Here is an 18,442-nt window from a genome sequence, read left to right on the forward strand (position 1 = left end):
CCCTGCTGGGCTCCGGCAATCTTTCCACCTCAGCCTTCCAAGTAACTGGAACTACAGGCACATGCTACCATGCCCAGCTAATTTTTTGATTTATTGTAGAGATGAGGTCTTGCCAAGTTGCCCAGGCAGGTCTCGAACCCGCAGGCTCAGGCAATCCACTTATCTTTTAATATCCACTTGTCTTTTCTCATGATTCTTTAGAAATCAACTGTCCTCGACCACATGTTCCACATGGAAACATTGTCTCTGGATTCGGATCCACCTATGTTTATCAAGACTCTATTTTGTTTAACTGCCAGAAAGGTTTTCGGCTCAATGGAAGCAATTTAATTCACTGTGGAGCTGATAACAAATGGAATCCTTCTCCTCCTATTTGTGAACCCAGTAAGTATGGCATGAAGGAATTTCAATGTATGGCATCTGAAAGTACCGAGAAATGTTAGTGTGGGCCTAGCCACACTTTGAATCACAGAAAAACTTTAAATTTAGATAAATAATTTCCTTCATTTTTTTTTCTTGTTAGAAAGAAGAATGATTTCAGTACAAGGTCATATGTCATCACACAAGGCTGTGATATAGAGTTGTGTAGGTTATGCACACTCCAGTCCTAAGGGGAGGCATTAACATTGTAGACATTGTGGATTAGTATATTTATTTTTAACAATTTTCTGACATTTGATAGAATTATCAAATTTTTGTTAGTATAACAAACAAAATAATTATATAATGATAATTATTTTGAAAACAATGTCCTGAGGAAAAATGTCTTGCCCGGGCGTGGTGGCTCAGCTTGTAGTCCCAGCACTTTGGGAGGTCGAGGTGAGGATTGCTTGAGCCGGGGGGTTTGAGACCAGCCTGGGCAACTTGGTGAGACCTCGTCTCGACAACAAATCACACAAAAAACTAGCCGGGCATGCATCTGTAGTTCCAGCTACTTGGAAGGCTTAGGTGGAAGGATCACCTAAGCCCAGCAGGTCAAGGCTATGGTGGCAAGAGTGAGACTCCAATTCAAAAAAAAAAAATCTTTCCCTGACTTGCACAAAGGAATTGTATGGACTAGCTAAGATTCTATCACTCTGAAGTTACAAACTCATGTGGATTATTAAAAATAGTGATAATAGTAATAATGATGTTTTGGCATTAGACCACATGCAAAATAAGAATTAACTCAGTAAATCCTCCCAGTCTTGCAGAAGAGCTATTCAGTAGATGTAGCAGCCAAGTGGCATCTCCCAGTTTCCCAGAATGGAAGAACTACTGTGGGCAGCTAAGGCAGCTAGTGAATATTGGCAGATCTTATTCTCCCTGGCTCTGGGCTGTGGAATATGTATTCAGGCACAGCTGGATGGCAATGCCAGTTCCTATTTTCCCCCCACCATTAGGGAAATGAGTTCTCTAATTCCTTCCAGCTCCTGATCTATAGAAAGAGTTGTTCTAGGGGATATTTGGAACAAGCTTCAAAGACTGTCAACAGTCTGCCCCTACTAATGTGTCTGACTTTAACTGAATCAGAGTGTGAAGCAATTTATGTCTCAGGGAGTTGTAAGGAAAAAAAAATAGAGCAATCAGGGAAAAGTTACTGAGGCTAGCAGTTATATGTAACACCAACAGAGGCAGAGCAGTCAATAGCTCAGTGAGAAAGAGACAGTCAAAAAGAAAGTCATAGTCATTCCTGGAGGTTAGGAAAATTGTGTATATGACCTGAGCTCTGTTCTCTGAGGTATGCCAGTAGACATTACACACTTTGCGGGAAATAGACTTAACAGAACTAGTCCAGGTCAAGTCACAAAACAAGTAAACAAGCAAACGAGGAAATAATAACAACAGACCCTAAAGGAGGTAAGGGAGAATCACTATCCAACATTGCTGCAATATATTATCAAACATGTTCAGCTTTTAACAACAGCAAAAAATTATCAGACATGCAAAGAATCAGGAAAGAGTGACCCATACAAAGAGAAAAAAAAATCCAACAACAAGAACTGTCTTTGAGAGGCCCCAGAAAAGTTCAACGAAGTTCAAAGCAGCTAGTATAAATATGTAATAAGAACTAAAGGAAATTTCAAGGAAACAACATTTAAAGAATTAAAGAAATATGACAATGTCTTATTAAAGGTGAAATATCGGTAAAGAGAGACATTATTTTAAAAAGCAAATGGAAGTTCTGGAGTTGAAAAACTGTAAGTAAAATAAAGAATTCAAAAGAGGAACTTGACAGTAGATTTAGTTAGCAAAAGAATCTGAATTTGAAAATACAAGAGGGACCCCAAGAAAGCTGGAAATATTTTTTGAAGGACAGGCCCTTTGTAGTACAGGCGTTCCCCTGCTAGACAAGTGTTCTAGGAACTCATCAGCATCAGTTTACCAGCTAGCATCATTGTGAGAGACTGTGTTCAGCTTCAATGAAAATTATTTTTGGAGATTCTTTCAACACGCTTTCTCATTTCAAGATGAGTTGTTTATGAGCACACCTGCCCACACTGTGCTGACTATTCAGCAGTTTTTGACCAAAAACAGCATGACCCCAGTGCCCCACCTCGATATTCACCTGATCTCACCCTGGGCAACTTTTTTTTCTTTTGTTTCCCTGGATGAAAAAAGCCCTCAAAAGGAAACATTTTGCCAATGTGAAAAGGAGAAACAAAAAATGGCAGAAGCACTAAAGGCATCAAAATTGATGAATTTCATCTTTAAAATAAACAAAAAAACTGATAAGTTTAAAAACTGTTTTGAGTGGTGGAAAAAGTGTCCTGATAGGTGTTTTGCATCAAACGGAGAGTACTTTAAAGATGACTGAAGTTTAAACATGCAAAAATAGATACACCATCTTTAAATAAATTCACTCTATTTTGGGGTTCCCCCCCATAGATTGATTGATATTATACAATCTGAAGTACAGAGAGACTAAATCATGAGGAAAAATGAACAGAGCATCAGAAATGTGGGACACCATTAAGTGCACCTACATATGCATGAGAGTTCCAGAAGAGGGAAAAAGAAAAAGGAGCAAAAAAATGATTCAAAGAAAAAACGGTTTGAAATGTCCTGAATTTAGACCAGGCGCAGTGGCTCAAGCCTGTAATCCCAGCATTTTGGGAGGCAGAGGTGAGGGGATTGCCTGAGCCCATGTGTTCGAGAACAGCCTGGGCAATTTGGCAAGACCTCATCTCTACAATAAATCCAAAAATTAGCCAGGCGTGGTAGTGTGTGCCTGTAGGTCCAGCATATTTTGAAGGCTGAGGTGGAAGGATCGCCTGAGCCCAGCAGGTTGAGGCTGTGGTGGCTGTGAGCATGCCACTGCACTCCAGTCTGGGCGATGGAGTGAGCCTCCAACTCAAAAAAAAAAAAAGAAAAGAAAAGAAAGAAATGTCCTAAATTTGACAGAAACACACACACACACACACACACACACACACACACACACACACACACGCACACACACACACACATTAATCTGCGTATCTAAGAAACTCATTGAACTTAAGTAGTATAAATGCAAAATAATACAGACCTGAAGACATCATAGTCAAAATTTGAAAGTCAAGACTAAAGAGAAAATCTTAAAACCCCAGCAAGGGAAAAACAACATTATCAGGTACAATGTAAACCTAGTAAGATTAAACAACGAAGTGTTATCAGAAGCAATGGGGGTCAGAAGACAGCAAGATGACATATTCTAAGTACAGAAAGAAAAAACAATCAACCAAGAATCCAGCAACACGTTTCATATCTACATATGTTACAAACTGTACAATACAGTGTTATAATTATTGTTTTATATAATTTTATGCTTCATGTCTTTTATGTCAGCCGAGAAAAGAAAAGAGAGTAAATACATATTTACATAGCTTATTATGCTAATCTTCTTATTAACCATTTTTGGTTCTCTTTATTTCTTCCTGTGGATTCAAGTTGCCATCTTGTGTCATTTCTGTACTACAATACAGCTTTGTTCCCACCTACCTCTTTGTGCTGTTATTGTCAAATATATTGCATTTCCATATGTTACAGGTTTAAAATGCAATTATATTCATATTATGCTATTCAATTGCTGCTTAAATCATCTAAGAGAAGAAAGGAGAAGAAATATACGATTATATTGTCTTTTTAATTACCTACATAATGACTTTTGCTGGTGCTCATTGTTTTTGTGTGTGGATTTAAATTACTGTCTGGTGTCACTTGCTTCAGTCTGAAGAACTTCCTTTAGTATTTCTTGTAAGGATAGTCTTCTGGCAACAATCAGATATCATTTCGCATTCATCAGAATGACTTTAATAAAAAAGATAGACAATAACAAATATTGGTGAAGATGTGGAAAAATTGGAACTTTCATATACTGCTGGTGGAAATGTAAATTGCTGTTGCCATTTCGGAAAAGAATTTTGACAGTCCCTCCAAAATTTAAGCATGATGTTACCATATGACCTAGCAATGATCCTCCTAGGACTCCACCCAAGAGAAACGAAAACAGATGTCCACAAAAAAAATTTTACATAAAGATAATTCATTTTTATATGAAGATAATTTATAGCCGCATTACTTATAGTAGCTAAACAACACAAATGCCCAACAACTGAATAGTGGATAAACAAAAGTGATCTATCCTTAAAAGGGAATCTCATTTGACAATAACAATCACTTGAATACTGATATATATATTACAACATGGTTGACCCTTGAAAATGTTACGTAAAAATGAAAGAAGCCAGTCACAAAAGAACATGTATTTTTATGATTCAACTTATTTGAAATGTCCAGAATAGGCAAATATGTAGAGAGAAAATGTAGTTTAGTAGTTGTCAGGACCTGTAGGGAATTGGGAATAGAGTAACTGCAGATGAATATGGGATTTCTTCTTGGGGTGGTAAAAACATCCTGAAATTAGATAGTGGTGATAGTTGCACAACTCTATGGATATGCTAAAAACTATTGTGCTGTGTAGTCAAAATGGGTGAATTTCAGTTTAGATAATTTGTATCTCAATAAAACTGTTTGAAAATAACTTTATAAGCCGGGCTCGGTGGCTCAGCCTGTAATCCTGCGCCTTTGGGAGACTGAGGTGAGTAGACTGCCTGAGCCCGCGGGTTTGAGACCTACTTGGGCAGTGAGACCTCATCTCTACAATAAATCAAAAAATCAGCCGGGTGTGGTAGCACATGCCTGTAATTCCAGCTTCTCGGAAGGCTGAGGCGGAAGGATCGCTGGAGCCTAGCAGGTGAGGCTGCAGTGGCCGGGAGCAGCCACTGCACTCCAGTCTGGGCAACCGAGTGAGACTCCAACTCAAAAAAACAAAAAAAACAAAAAGAAAATAACTTTATATACCATGAAATGTTTGACAATAAAATATAATAAACATCCAACTTAGTAGATGTTTACATTTTCACAGTATAGTAGCATCCAGGAGCATCAGGAAAAAGGGAAGAGGACAAGATCCAAAACTCAGGCTCAAAAAATGCTAGGAGCTTAGTTTGTTCTTGCCAAATCATTAAACAATAAAGTTCCTGGTGTCATCTGGATGAGGAAATGATTCTTTTTATTTTCCCCAATCTGTCAGGAATCATAGAAAGCTAGGTTTGCTCATCAATGACAATTTTCCTGGCATTTTTACCTAGCAAGCCTACTGCTTCAATTAAGAAACTAAAATTTCTGAAGTACAATGTAGAGGAAGGAGAATTAATATTATGTATAGTTGGCACAGCACACAGAAGCTACTTGAGGTACCTTTAGTAAAAATATCTCTGGTGCTATGTGTATTTGGGTGAATATCCATGTGTATTCTCTGGTTTGGCTGATACATCAGCCCTTGCAGGCTGGTTCCAGGCTGAATAAACCCATGACACCCTTTGAAAGGATAGGCTCATTGAATGCTGTGGCAGCCCTAGTTTTCCTTGTCTCTTTCTTCATCAGTAGGTAGTTGTACTGACTTACCAGACATTCCACATGCTTCCTGGGACAGATATCTTAGCCCACCAAAAGAGGAAGTGCATGTTGTTGGAACTGTGTTAAAGTACCACTGTCATCTTGGCTACAAACCTGCAACAAATGAGCCTACAACTGTGACTTGTCAGGAAAATTTGAGATGGACCTCATACAAAGGGTGTAAGGGTGAGTTTTTGTTTTTAAATATTTTTGTGTATTAAATATCCAGTATGTGCTAGAATTCTCTACCTTAAATGAACATAATTTTATCCCTCAAAATAAATTTAGAACTATATTCATTCACACAATAGTGAACTGTTATTTCTAGAAGGAACCATAAATGTCTTAGAGTTTGGGGTGTTAAGAAATTAATTTCTCAGAATCAAATGAGAAACAGACACAGAAGTTAATAAACATTATGCAGATTAGGCTTTAGCTTCCTTCTGATAAAGCTAGAATGGAGAATACAGTTCAACTACTGTCAGAGTCAAACTTCCTTCACAACCTTTACCTCCCCACTGTTGACTTAGGGGTGCTTGGCAGTAGAGTCTGTGAAACAATCATGAAACTCAACCAGCTGCTAGGTGACTTGCATCTCATGCCTCTTGAGCCATGAGATAGCAGGCTGACAGAGCTGGGTATCCTATTCTGCCTCTAGAAGACAGATCCTGACTCCTGATCCAGTATTCTTACATCAGGAGAATAGAAAGGAGACTTTCTCCAGTTTCACTGGTAGAAGAGTTACTTCAATTTGTGGGAATATAAGGGGCTGATGGGCAATTGGTTGCTATTTTATGGGCCTCAATGGAATTGGCAAGAGAGGGAGAAAAGGCTGCCTTCTACCCATCTATCAGAACCTTGCCATTTTAGAGGTGAAGACACTGAAGCCCAGGATACAGATAATTTTATGCTACATATCAGAATGTGAAAATGTGTGATATACACAAATAATTAAAAGTGGTAGTTTAGAGCAACCTATCAGAAAATTATTTATTTCATATTAAGATTTAACAAAGTTTACTTGTAATTATTTAGGCTCATTTTGTGAAACAGAATAAATGATTTTAATAAAAGGACTGAGTTAATTAAAAATATATTTAGCAAAACTTGTTGCCACTACTTAAATAGCAAAGCATTACTTACAGAAGTTTTAAAACCTTCTTTTCTGAGTTATATTTTTGAACTCATGTTTGTCATATTGATTTTATTGTTTAATAAGTTATTTTTAACTATTTAAAAAGCAGAAGTGAAATGGTATTTATCCAAGTTATGAAATCTGATCAAATATGAATTTAGACTCATGACTTCGATATTTAAAGTATTTCCTACACTGTAAAGCATTACATAAATATTATTGCTTTTATAATAGAAAAATCATATGAATTCTGTGTTTTATTTAATTCATAAACAAATGAACACTGAAAATATTTCCGTATGCCTGAAAGACCCCATTGTAGTGCTGGTCAAGCTTCTAATACAGAGAACTTATTGTGCTCTGATGTTTTCTCCTATGTCAGGCAATATCAAGTTCATTCTTAAAGAATTTCTACTAATGAATAAAAATTATATCCCTATATCAACTCTTATTGTATAAAAAAATGAAAAAATTTGACTGGGCATAATGGCTTATACCTATAATCCCAGAGCTTTAGGAGGCCAAGATGGAAGGGTCACCTGAGTCTAGAAATTCAAGACTAGCCTGGGCTACATAGTAAGATCCCATCTCTACAGAAAAAAAAGGAAATAGAAAGGAAAATAAATGAATAAATAAATAGAAGAAGGAAGAAAGGAAGGAAAAGGTAGGGATGGAGGAAAGAAAGAAGGAAGGAAAGTTTAACTAGTTATTTCTCTTAAATTTTGCATCAAAAAGAAAAATTCTTGCCATAAGCAATAATTTAAATTTATTTGTATGCATTAGCTGCCAGGTGGATATATACTTTTGAGAACATTTTTCATCTTTGTGACTTCAGAAGCATAAGTTAATAGAGAGCTTAATAATGATGTAACTCCAATGAAGCCATAAGTAAATGAATACAATTTGTCATTTCTCTTGAATAGTTTTGAAAATTTACATTTTCATACAAGTTTAACCTAACTTTTTAGTTTGGAGATTCCTAATGAAAATGTTTAGTTGTAGGAGAATGACTGGATTAGAGTACTTTAGCAAGTCAGGGGCAGGGAGAGCAGACTGGAGCGTCCTTTTCTATTTCCCCAACCTCTTTTCAGAGGTGAGATCCCTCAAAGGTGAAAATGATTGTTAGCCATAGAAGCCTCCTCATGGTGATTTTATTAACCATTTGCCTCATTTTTAATTATTTAGAGATATGTTGCCCAATACCAAAGCTACAGATTAGTGAAATCACTCAACATAAAAGAAGTCATCCTGCCAATGACTGTGTCTATTTCTATGGAGACCAGGTTTCATATTCATGCTATGAGGACCATAAGTTATTAGCTACATGCAGAGCAGATGGCACATGGAATCCCCAAACACCATCATGTGATGACAGTAAGTCTTCATAGAATTATATTAGTTTGGTATTTTCTTCATATCAATGTGATGGAGATTTTGAAGGCAAGATTTTAAATTAGGCAAAAGGATTTGTATACCCTTCATGGTTCTTGGAGTGGAACCCACTTTCTCCTTTTCCCACCATTGTTTGTTTCCATTCTTTTTGCCTTCCCCGTTTCCTCTTCTTTGCTGAATCAATGAAAATAAACCATGTCTAGCTGTTTAGCCAAACTTCCCAATTACTGCTTTTTGTTTCTTTGTATTTATTCTCTTTTCTTCTCTTATTTCTAGCCCATACGTCTTAACCTGCAGAACAAGACCTCTCCAAAGCAAGCTTTCTGAGCTTGCTTTCTTCTTCCTCAAACAGCAGCTGTCTGCTGTCTCTAGGCCCTCTAGTCAGACGGTCACCCCAATGTCAAATGTTTCCTTCTTCCCCCACCAAGAGGCCCTAGTGCTAAACACACTCTTCCCTTTTCCAGTTATGTTTGATAGCCCTATATAGTGATGATCAGGACCTATTATCCCTATCAGGAACCATAAGGAGCCCAAAGTGGCCAGGCATTAGTTGCATGCTAATAAATCATTAGTTGATTTATTTTCCTTATAAATCAATAGGAAAATTCCTTTTATTGGTTGAAATGTTCCTGCTTTGCCAACCAGGATTTTTAAAACTGCAACTCCCAGAGTTTCAGGGATTCTCATCCCTGAGTACAGATTCCCCAAGTGGGTTACTTAGAGTGGTGGTCAGTGGTACTGAAGCTACTCATGCTTCCATCTCTTGGTTCATGGACTCATGCATTTATTTAATTGGGAAACCAGAACCATATAAAGGCCTGTGTGATTAAAAGTAAATACTGCATTCTGGAAGAAAGCATCCCCTCATTGTCAAGCGTTGCCTCTCAGCTGGTGTTTCAACTGTTCCTTTAACAGGTCATTCCAGTGTTCTCACAGGTGAGTAGGCTCTGAGTGATGCAATGTGGGATCTGAGCAGTGAATTCCATGACCATGGTCCCAAAATCACACCTTTTTTTTTTTCCTGTGAATGGACCTTCTAGTTAGATGTAGTAGATCCTATGCCAATTGTTTAAATACTCTGCAGTCCTTCAGATAACAGTGCTGACTGAGGCCCTGCAGGCAGGAAAGGCAAATCCATACTTGCAATATCTGCCTACTTCTATCTGAATAAATTATTCATCCTTAAAGGATAAAGGGGGTTCAATATAGTCAACCTACTAACAAGTGGCTTTGGTATTGCTTCAAGGGATGGTGTTATACCAGGGACTTAGTATTGCTGCTGGCAGGTTGGAAATTCAGGGATAGCAATTAGCCATGATGAGTGGAAGTCTATGCTGTTGGGCCCATGCTTAACCTCCATGTATGCCACTAAGACTGCTTTGTCTCTCTTCCTTTGGTGCCAACACCAGTGAGACCAGTGACAGAGAATGGCTGACTTCAACTGGCTGAGATTTTTCTGCTTGATTCTGTAATGTCTCTTCTATTGGGAATGCTCTGGTGTTAACATACAAAATAAAAATCTTCACACTTCCTGCCCATTCTCATATTTCCACTTATCTGCTTCTATCCAAGAGTTCCTGTGCCCAATCTTACAATTTTTCTCCTTACAGAACTCTAACCAGATGAGCCATTTATTCCATGCCATAAGTCCTAACTTAGTCGATCTTTTGTTCACTTTTGTTCACTTTTTTTCAGGTGTATCACCTACAGCTCTGCCTAGCAGGAAGATTTCCCCTTACTATTGTCTTTTGAGGCCACCCTTACTATTGTCTTTTAAGGCCACCCTTATTTGACCCACCCTTATGGGTTCTATCCATTTTAGCACACTGAAGGAGTCAAGAGCATGCCATCCCAAAATAAGCCAAGTTGGCATATGAATTATTTCAAATCGAAAACATTAAAGAAATTGTAGTTTCAGAAAGGGCTATCTGATCTTTCTCGTCCTATATGCAGGAAGCCGATAAGACTCCTCTAGGAGAGCTAACTTCCTCGTACAAGAGTGAGAAAATAGCCCTTCTCGCTGGAGACTAGGAATTGGTGGCTTCAGTGGACCTGAATAGATAAACTTCCCGAAATAGTAACCCTTATCATCCACTAGTTTTACACTGTTCCCCACCTTATATCTCCTAGTGAGTCTCCTAGAAATTTACTGTCTCTGTCCAGATCTTTTTTGTCCTGTCATTTCTTCTCAAATGTATCATTCTTTGTCTAAACAGTATAAAAGCATCTTAGTTTGGTCACTTCTTCAGATTTCCCTCTCTTGTGAAGATCCCATGTACCTGTAAAACTAAGACAATTTGTATTCTTTTCTCTTGCTAATTTGACTTTTGTCAACTGGGTTTCTAGATCCAGCCAAAGAGTCCACAGAAGAACTAAGGAAGGAAGGCTTGGAGGTGATCATTCCCCTACAACACATGCCAAAGATACTCAACTGTGAAGCAAGCTCACACTTTTCCCTGTTCTGTCACTTGGTGATAATGGATAACCCGCATGGCCATAGTGTGAGCTTAGGATCAGGCACTCATGCAACCACGGCTGGGCACAAGCAGGGATTGGGCTTTTTATTTGTACAGCTTGCCTGTGCCATACAGTCCTACTCATGCTCAATCTGAGATGCACCACTTCCATCTTATAATGGACCTGCCTGACCTCACAACTTGCTGAGTCTGACAGACCCAACTATGAGTGATTCTGGATGCATGGTCACCTGATGACCCAATTTCAAGAGCTTTGTTCTATAAGGACAAAGTAACATGCCAAGAGTTTTATTTAAAAAAGCATATAATTCTCTGCTGCAGTGCATGGTTTCACTCTGAAATTTCAAGGGTCGATGGTATAATTGTCCCATTTACATTTACATCTTTTCCTTGTATAGACACCTCAAATACCCTAAACTTTGCAGGGGCCTAAGGCCCAAGCAACACAGATGATTTCATTGTAAACTAGACCTGTCTCGCCCTTTCCTAACATGATCCCCACTCGAATCTGGTACTCTTTTGTGTCACCTAGCATATGAGTTGAAGTAGTATTCCCAAGTCTCAGTTATGCCACCTGAAAATCCTGCTAGGTGCTGTGTTTCTTTTTCATGGTGGAATGTGCAATTTGCAACAATAATTGTAGCTTAATTTGGATGGGATAGCTTAGTGTTCTTGAATTCTGGATCTCTAATAATCTCATTGACATTGAAAGCCCCTGAATCTTTTTTTTTTTTTTCCCCCGAGTTGGAGTCTTATTCTGCCACCCAGACTGGAGTGCAGTTGCAAGATCATGGCTACCACAGCCTCGACCTTCAGGACTCAGGCGATTCTTCTGCCTCATCCTTCCAAGTAGCTGGGACTACAGGCATGTGCCACCATGCCCGGCTAATTTTTTTATTTATTGTAGAGATGAGGTTTCTCCAAGTTGCCTAGGCTGGACTCAAACACCTGGGCTCAGGCAATCATCTCTCCTCTACCTCCCAAAGTGCTGGGATTTCTGGTGTGAGTCACCATGCCTGTCCTGAATTTTTATCTTCTATACTCTGGCACAACATCATGCTTGCTACTTTGTGCTCATTCAGTAGAATTATGATGATGCCATTGATATATTGAATCAACGTGATGGTCTGTGGATATCCAAATGGTCAAGATATGTATTATGATTGGGTCAGGAGGGTTATTATAGCTCAGGGACAAAACTGTAAATGTATTCTCTTGACCCTTCTATGTATATGCAAACTTTCTCTGGTCCTCTTTGTTGATAGGGATGTAAAAGAAGGCCTTTACTAAATTGGTGACCTCATTTACCTGAAACCACATTAATATACTCTAGCAAAGATGCCACATCTGGTACAGTGGCTTCAATAGACACAAAAATATTGTTGAATTTTCAATGGGGTACTGTAGTTTCCAGAATCCTTCTAATGTTTGTAGTAGGCAGGCTGGTGAATTTAATGGAGATGTAATGGGAATGGCCACTCCCATGTCTTTAGCTGTTTGAGTGTCACACATTTCCCTATTCCCATCCTACCTCTGGGAAATATAGTGGTTTTTAAACTTTTACTTTCTTTGCCTTGGGGAGGGTGTGAAGTGGGTGAGCAGTATCAATTGCTTCCACTTGGCATTTATATCCTAGATCTTACCCTACAGGCCAAGGACCCAATATGGGAGGTTGGGCCAAAAACCACTTTTGTCTATTCCAACCATACTTTCAAAGATAATGTACATGACCAAGTGGTATAATAGAAGAATCATAATGGTATCAGTGTCAACTCAAGTTTTTTGTCTAATAATCTTTGGGTTATTGCACACCTTTTACCAGTGCACAGTTACCTATGTAAGTAAACATAGGTACTCTTGGAAGACTGAGGGACTCATTACTGTGCATATTTTCCAAGATTTCACAGCATCTTCACTCCTAGAGAGTGGCTTCATCTTTAGTCATTGATTACCAGGTCTGAAAACTGGTCCAGGTCCAGACATTGAACAAGGGGTTGTAACATTTTATTTGGGCCAAATACCATCAGACCCTTGATCATCCTTAACTTCTATTGGTGGTACAAATAAAGTAGTATTCTTGTTGGTTGCTCCTCCATTTTCAACCCCAAGGTCATCATTGTCTAATAATTCCCAGGCAACACTAATTGCCTCTCTGACCTTGCAATTCATTATAATGGTTGCATTCACTTAGATTCTAAGCACCTGTCTGACTGCTATGGCTATCAGTGAAACTTGTTAATCAGTCACCTTTTTTGTCATCAGCTCTATCCTCTGATGCTGGTGCTCCTGCTGTCAGGGAATTTTTTACTGCCTTGGTAGATACTCCCGGAGTTTGATGTGACATAATCCCCAAGTAGATTTTTCAGTATACATGTATGTACACTCTACCATGCTCACTTGGCCAAATCATTCAGTCTCTTCTTCTACCATCTGCCACAATTCCTTCATTTCAATCTGATTTATTATGGCCATCACTTTTTCCACTTTTCTAGGAGCATCTTATTATAGTACTTATAACAACTATTGTCCACCAGTATAGAACATTGCCTGACATTCCTGCTGCTCTATTCTCTTTGACTTTCTCATGCAGTGTTTGTGGACCCTGACAAGTGTTTCCTTTCAGAAAGGTGCTCTGCACCATGTCCTATTTATCATTTCAATGTGCAGGTACCATTTTATTCTTCCTATGAGCGCTTTCTAAAATGTTTTAAAATGCAGTTAAGTACTTTCTTGCTGAGTATTGATGGACATTTTTGGTTAGGGAGCAAGGACTCAGATTATAGATTTATTTAACTTCCTGACAGTTTTTCACAGATGCACATCTCTGCTTTTACCATTAGTACCACTAGTATGATGTGATTTAGGGCTTAATCTGGCCTTCATGCTAACATTATCCCTAAGTAATGTAAAGTTGGGAGGCCTTGTTCACAAGATGAAGGAAAAATCTAAAAGCCATAACTCAAGCCTTTTTATAGCTCTTCAGCCTGAGGCTCAGAGGAGGGCAGCACAATGTCAGATAATGTTCTATATTGGTGGTTGGCCTTGGCCAAGTGCTCTTATGGGAAAAGAGGATGGAAGGACAGCTTCCTACAAACCACACATATTCTGGGATGTGCAGTTTTTTACATTTTACGAGCTCACTCTCTCTCACTTTTGTGTTTCATCATCAAGGATGCAATTTTCCTCCTAGAATTGTGCATGGACATTACAAACGAAATAAATTTTATGCCTTCTTCAAAGAGGTTACATATGAATGTGATGAAGGATACACTCTGGTGGGAGAGGCAACAATCTCCTGCAGTTCTTCAATGTGGTCGTCTCCAGTCCCTCAATGCAAAGGTAACTCTGGCTCCCTTTTTGGTCCATGGTCCATGGATAGAACTGTCGTGACAGGCTTGAGAGCAAAGTTTCTTCCATTGTTAGAGGCAGCATGAAGACATTTTATTTGATTCAATATATTTTAAATATCTAATATATGTAGGTGATACCCACTGCAAAAGTATAAAAGGGTATACACAAACATTAATCTCCTCTGCTTCTTTCTCTCAGTCACAAAAATTCAGCCTACTTGAGGTAGCTCCTATGTCCCATTTCTTGTAACTATTTCCAGAAATATTCTAGAAGCACAACATTTTATATGAGTGGACCTGTGGACCTGTGGTAAAATTTTCATGAAAATTTGCTGTAGCATGAATATAGGCTATTCTGGGCTAACTCCAAACACCATGAGTGACAGTTATTTTTATCAAAGCCTCCTGCAGGGCACCACCTGACATGATATAGGTGGGTGTCTGTGGGGGAACTCTTAGTGAACAACTGTTGTGGGGACAGGAGGAGTCAAGACCAGGTCTGGTTTTTACAAGGTTGCTATAAACATGCATCACTTTGCTATCAACAACTTCAGGATTTGACAAAATTGTCTCCATTGTACATAGGAGAATAATGGGCAAGAAAGACATTTTTATAGCTAGAATCTTGAGCAATCAAGACTGTGAACGAGAGTTATCTTGCTAGTTGAGGATCTGACTGCTATGGCTATGATACTTTCTTTTAAAAATATCCTGTCATATTATCCTAAAATGTTATGACCTTGAGCCAATTTCTTAAGCTCTTTGTATCTCAACTCTCTCCTTGATAAAATGGGAGTAATAACAGCACTCATTTCATAGAGCTATTGTGAGACTTAAATGAACTAATCATATAAAGTGCTAAGCCCAAAGTCTAATAGGCAGTCATACTCCATAGAAATGATAACTAATATTATTGCTATCAAGATGAAAGAAAAGATAGAACAATTAGCAGCACCTAAGTATGTTCATTCTTTTTATCCTTGAATGTTATCATGCCTTTCTTCTTGGTTTACAGACTGCTTAAAAATATGTTTCCATTATAGCTCTGTGTGTGAAACCTGAAATAGCAAATGGAAGGCTATCTGTGGATAAAGATCATTATGTTGAATCTGAAAATGTCACTATCCAATGTGACTCTGGCTATGGTGTGGTTGGTACCCAAAGTATCACTTGCTCTGAAAACAGAATCTGGTACCCAGAGGTGCCCACGTGTGAGTGGGTAAGTGGCACAGTTCAAAGAAGTTCTGTACTGTCCCTAAAATGGTGGCATTCGTAAAAATGGTGGCATCCCTAAAAATGGTGGCATCCCTCAAATCACTATCCCAGTCAGCAATGGTGAGATATGACATGTCAGAATTCATTTCTGAGTCACTCAGAGAAACTCTTCTTGCCCTGAAGGATTCTGGTGAGTTAGGCGCGACAAGTTCTCCTGCTCTCACTTGAGAACAAGAAAAACTGAGCCCTTACAGAGTAGGATTCCATTGACCCAGGAATACTGATTCTTAAGTTTTGCTAAACTATATGATATACTGTTGTTCTCTTCCTGAATGGTTAGCAGAAATAGCCTCTGGGATTTTCTGGGCACCTGTCTCAGACAGATCTATTTCCATCTGGGAAAGACTATGAAGGCACCAAAGTGATTTCTGGTTTTCCCTGATGAACCACCAATCTGAGGTTGGTCTAGGTCCTGATCCTGTAGTACTTCCACTGTCAGGATACACCCTCCCTCATGGTTTGGAGAGAAACTTCTCACTACCACCACCTCTGTCTCTTTTAGGAGGTCCCTGAAGGCTGTGAGCAAGTACTTGCAGGCAGAAGACTCATGCAGTGTCTCCTTAACCCAGAGGATGTGAAAATGGCTCTGGAGTTGTATAAGCTGTCTCTGGAAATTGACCTACTGGAATTACAGAGAGAAAAGGAAAGATATCCCGCTCCAGTGAAATAACTATAATTTCCCTCAAAAGGTGGAGAAAAGGTTGTCTTTCTGGCTTGTTTCCTGCTAGTCAATACAGATCACTTCAGTTTAGTAAATCTACTGTCCATGTGGCACTGATATTCACTACAGTGAATATCTAGAAATGATATTTTATTAAAGTTTAGTGCTTTCAGATTGTGCAGTTATTGGTCATCTTGTTGCTCATATTTTTGCTTTTCTGGACACAAAATGCACATTTTTTTCAATTAAAAAGTTGCACATCAAAAACTATTTTGTCTTTGTGGTCACTTAGCAGACTGTGAAATAAGGCTTCTAAACAAACCCATTATATAAATTAATATATTTATTTTACATATGGGCCAGAAAAATAGGTTCTTGGGTTCTTATCAATATGTGTCCCTGGACTGCTTTTACTCCATACTTCCACATGTGCATAACACTCAGATCTTCCATGTTCAGATTAAGTGTCAACACAACCCAAAAGCTTTGTTCATTCTCATCTGGGGGAGCCATCACCTCCTGTGAACTTCTGTTCTCATTGCTTCTTCCACTCATGATGCATCTCAACCATTGCCTTCCATGAAGAGGGTTTATATTGTGTCTTTCAACCCCAGAGAAGGAACTCCAAAAGACAGATGAAGGTGAAGCCCAATGTCAGCTCCCTGTGTATTCCTAAGACTTCCATTTGGTTTAGTCACCATTTTCCTTAATATTAAATTAAAATGGCTTGAGCAATTGTCCCACACATAAAGAGAACTTCTGTATTATTATTTTTCATATCTCTGGATATTGTGAAGGCTTTTAATCCTTTAAGTCATTGCTTGCTCCAACTCTTGCATCCTCTAAAGTTTCTTTCTTACTTATATCTCAGCTCCTTTGGCTTTCTCCTCTCTCCCTGTACACAGAATTCTATGGGGGAACATTAGGTTCTTTGGTTTAATTTCCCTGAAGACACTCTGTGGAGGCACTAGCCTATAGAAGGCTTTCACTGAACTTCAGATATAATAGAGGGACTGGAACTGTTAGAGAAACCCACTGCTGTAGTTTGAATGTTTGTTCCTTCTAAAACTGTTGAAACTTAATCCCCAATGAGGAAGCATCGAAAGGTGCTTTAAGAGGTGAGTGGGTCATGAGGGCTCTTGTCCTCATGAATGGATTACTCCATATATGAATTAATGTGTTAACAGATTAATGGATTATTACAGAATTGGAACTGATGGCTTTACAAGAAGAGGAAGAGAGGCTTGAGCTAACAGGCTCAGCACCCTTATCATGTGATGCCCTGTGCCACCTTAGGCCTCTATAGATTTTCCACCAAGAAGGCCCTCACCTGATGCTGAGCCATGCCCTTGGACTTCCTAGCCTTTAGAATTGTAAAAAAGAAAAAATAAACAAATGTATTTTCTCTATAAATTATGCAGTTTCTGTTCTGTTCTGTTATAAGCAACAGAAAACAGACTAAGACACTCACAAACTCACAGCTAATATCATAGTTCAAGTTATCCTGCTGCCTCAGCTTACTGAATATCTTGTGAAACCACCCAGATAAACTTAATATAGGGCCACAGGATAAAAGTTGTGAAAAAAAACCTGAGTCTCACAAAGTTGTAGGCATAAGTTATAGGTCAACAAATCTGTTATTTCTAAGTTTGCCTTCTCCCTTGTGTGATTGCTTGTACATAGTTGCTTTAGTAGAGAACAGTCACAAATAATTGAGTATCTTCATATTTTAACCCCCTGGGAAAGCTGTCCATGAGATTGATGAAACTATTTCCACTTAAACAATGAACCTTATGTCAGGCAGACCTCCCTGATGGTATCCAAGAGTTTCATTGACCTTCTACATACCTTTTCTGTAAAGGTATAAGCGGAGGTAAATGGTAACCAGTCATTGTCCCCTAGTTTGCTGCTTCTTTTTTTTTTTTTTGAGTTGGAGTCTCATTCAGTCGCCCAGACTGGAGTGCAGTGGCACACTCCCGGCCACCGCAGCCTCGACCTGCTGGGCTCCAGCGATCCTTCTGCCTCAGCCTTCCAAGTAGCCGGAACTTCAGGTATGCAATACCATGCCCGGCTAATTTTTTTTATTTATTGTAGAGACGAGGTCTCGCCAAGTTGCCAGGTAGGTCTCGAACCCACAGGCTCAGGCAATCCACTCACCTTGGCCTCCCAAAGTGCTGGGATTACAGGCTGAGCCACCGAGCCCGACCTGGTTTGCATCTTTATAATGGCT

The 18,442-nt window shown here is 38.9% G+C and overlaps 1 protein-coding gene across 1 annotated transcript in view; it reads left to right on the forward strand.

Moving 5' to 3' along the window:
* C4BPA (complement component 4 binding protein alpha) overlaps positions 1 to 16,221 on the forward strand; it is a 28,789-nt gene extending 12,568 nt beyond the window's left edge. The window contains exons 6-11 of the mRNA XM_008064444.2: positions 202 to 384; positions 5,914 to 6,108; positions 8,243 to 8,431; positions 14,098 to 14,265; positions 15,320 to 15,495; positions 16,054 to 16,221. Coding sequence (XP_008062635.2) covers positions 202 to 384; positions 5,914 to 6,108; positions 8,243 to 8,431; positions 14,098 to 14,265; positions 15,320 to 15,495; positions 16,054 to 16,221 — 1,079 coding nt within the window. The remainder of the gene's footprint in view (positions 1 to 201; positions 385 to 5,913; positions 6,109 to 8,242; positions 8,432 to 14,097; positions 14,266 to 15,319; positions 15,496 to 16,053) is intronic.
* Positions 16,222 to 18,442: the final 2,221 nt, after the last annotated feature.

Source organism: Carlito syrichta, unplaced genomic scaffold (genome assembly GCF_000164805.1).
Source record: "Carlito syrichta isolate Samal-C Ts95f unplaced genomic scaffold, Tarsius_syrichta-2.0.1 Scaffold307338, whole genome shotgun sequence".
In the NCBI taxonomy this organism is placed as follows: Eukaryota; Metazoa; Chordata; class Mammalia; order Primates; family Tarsiidae; genus Carlito; species Carlito syrichta.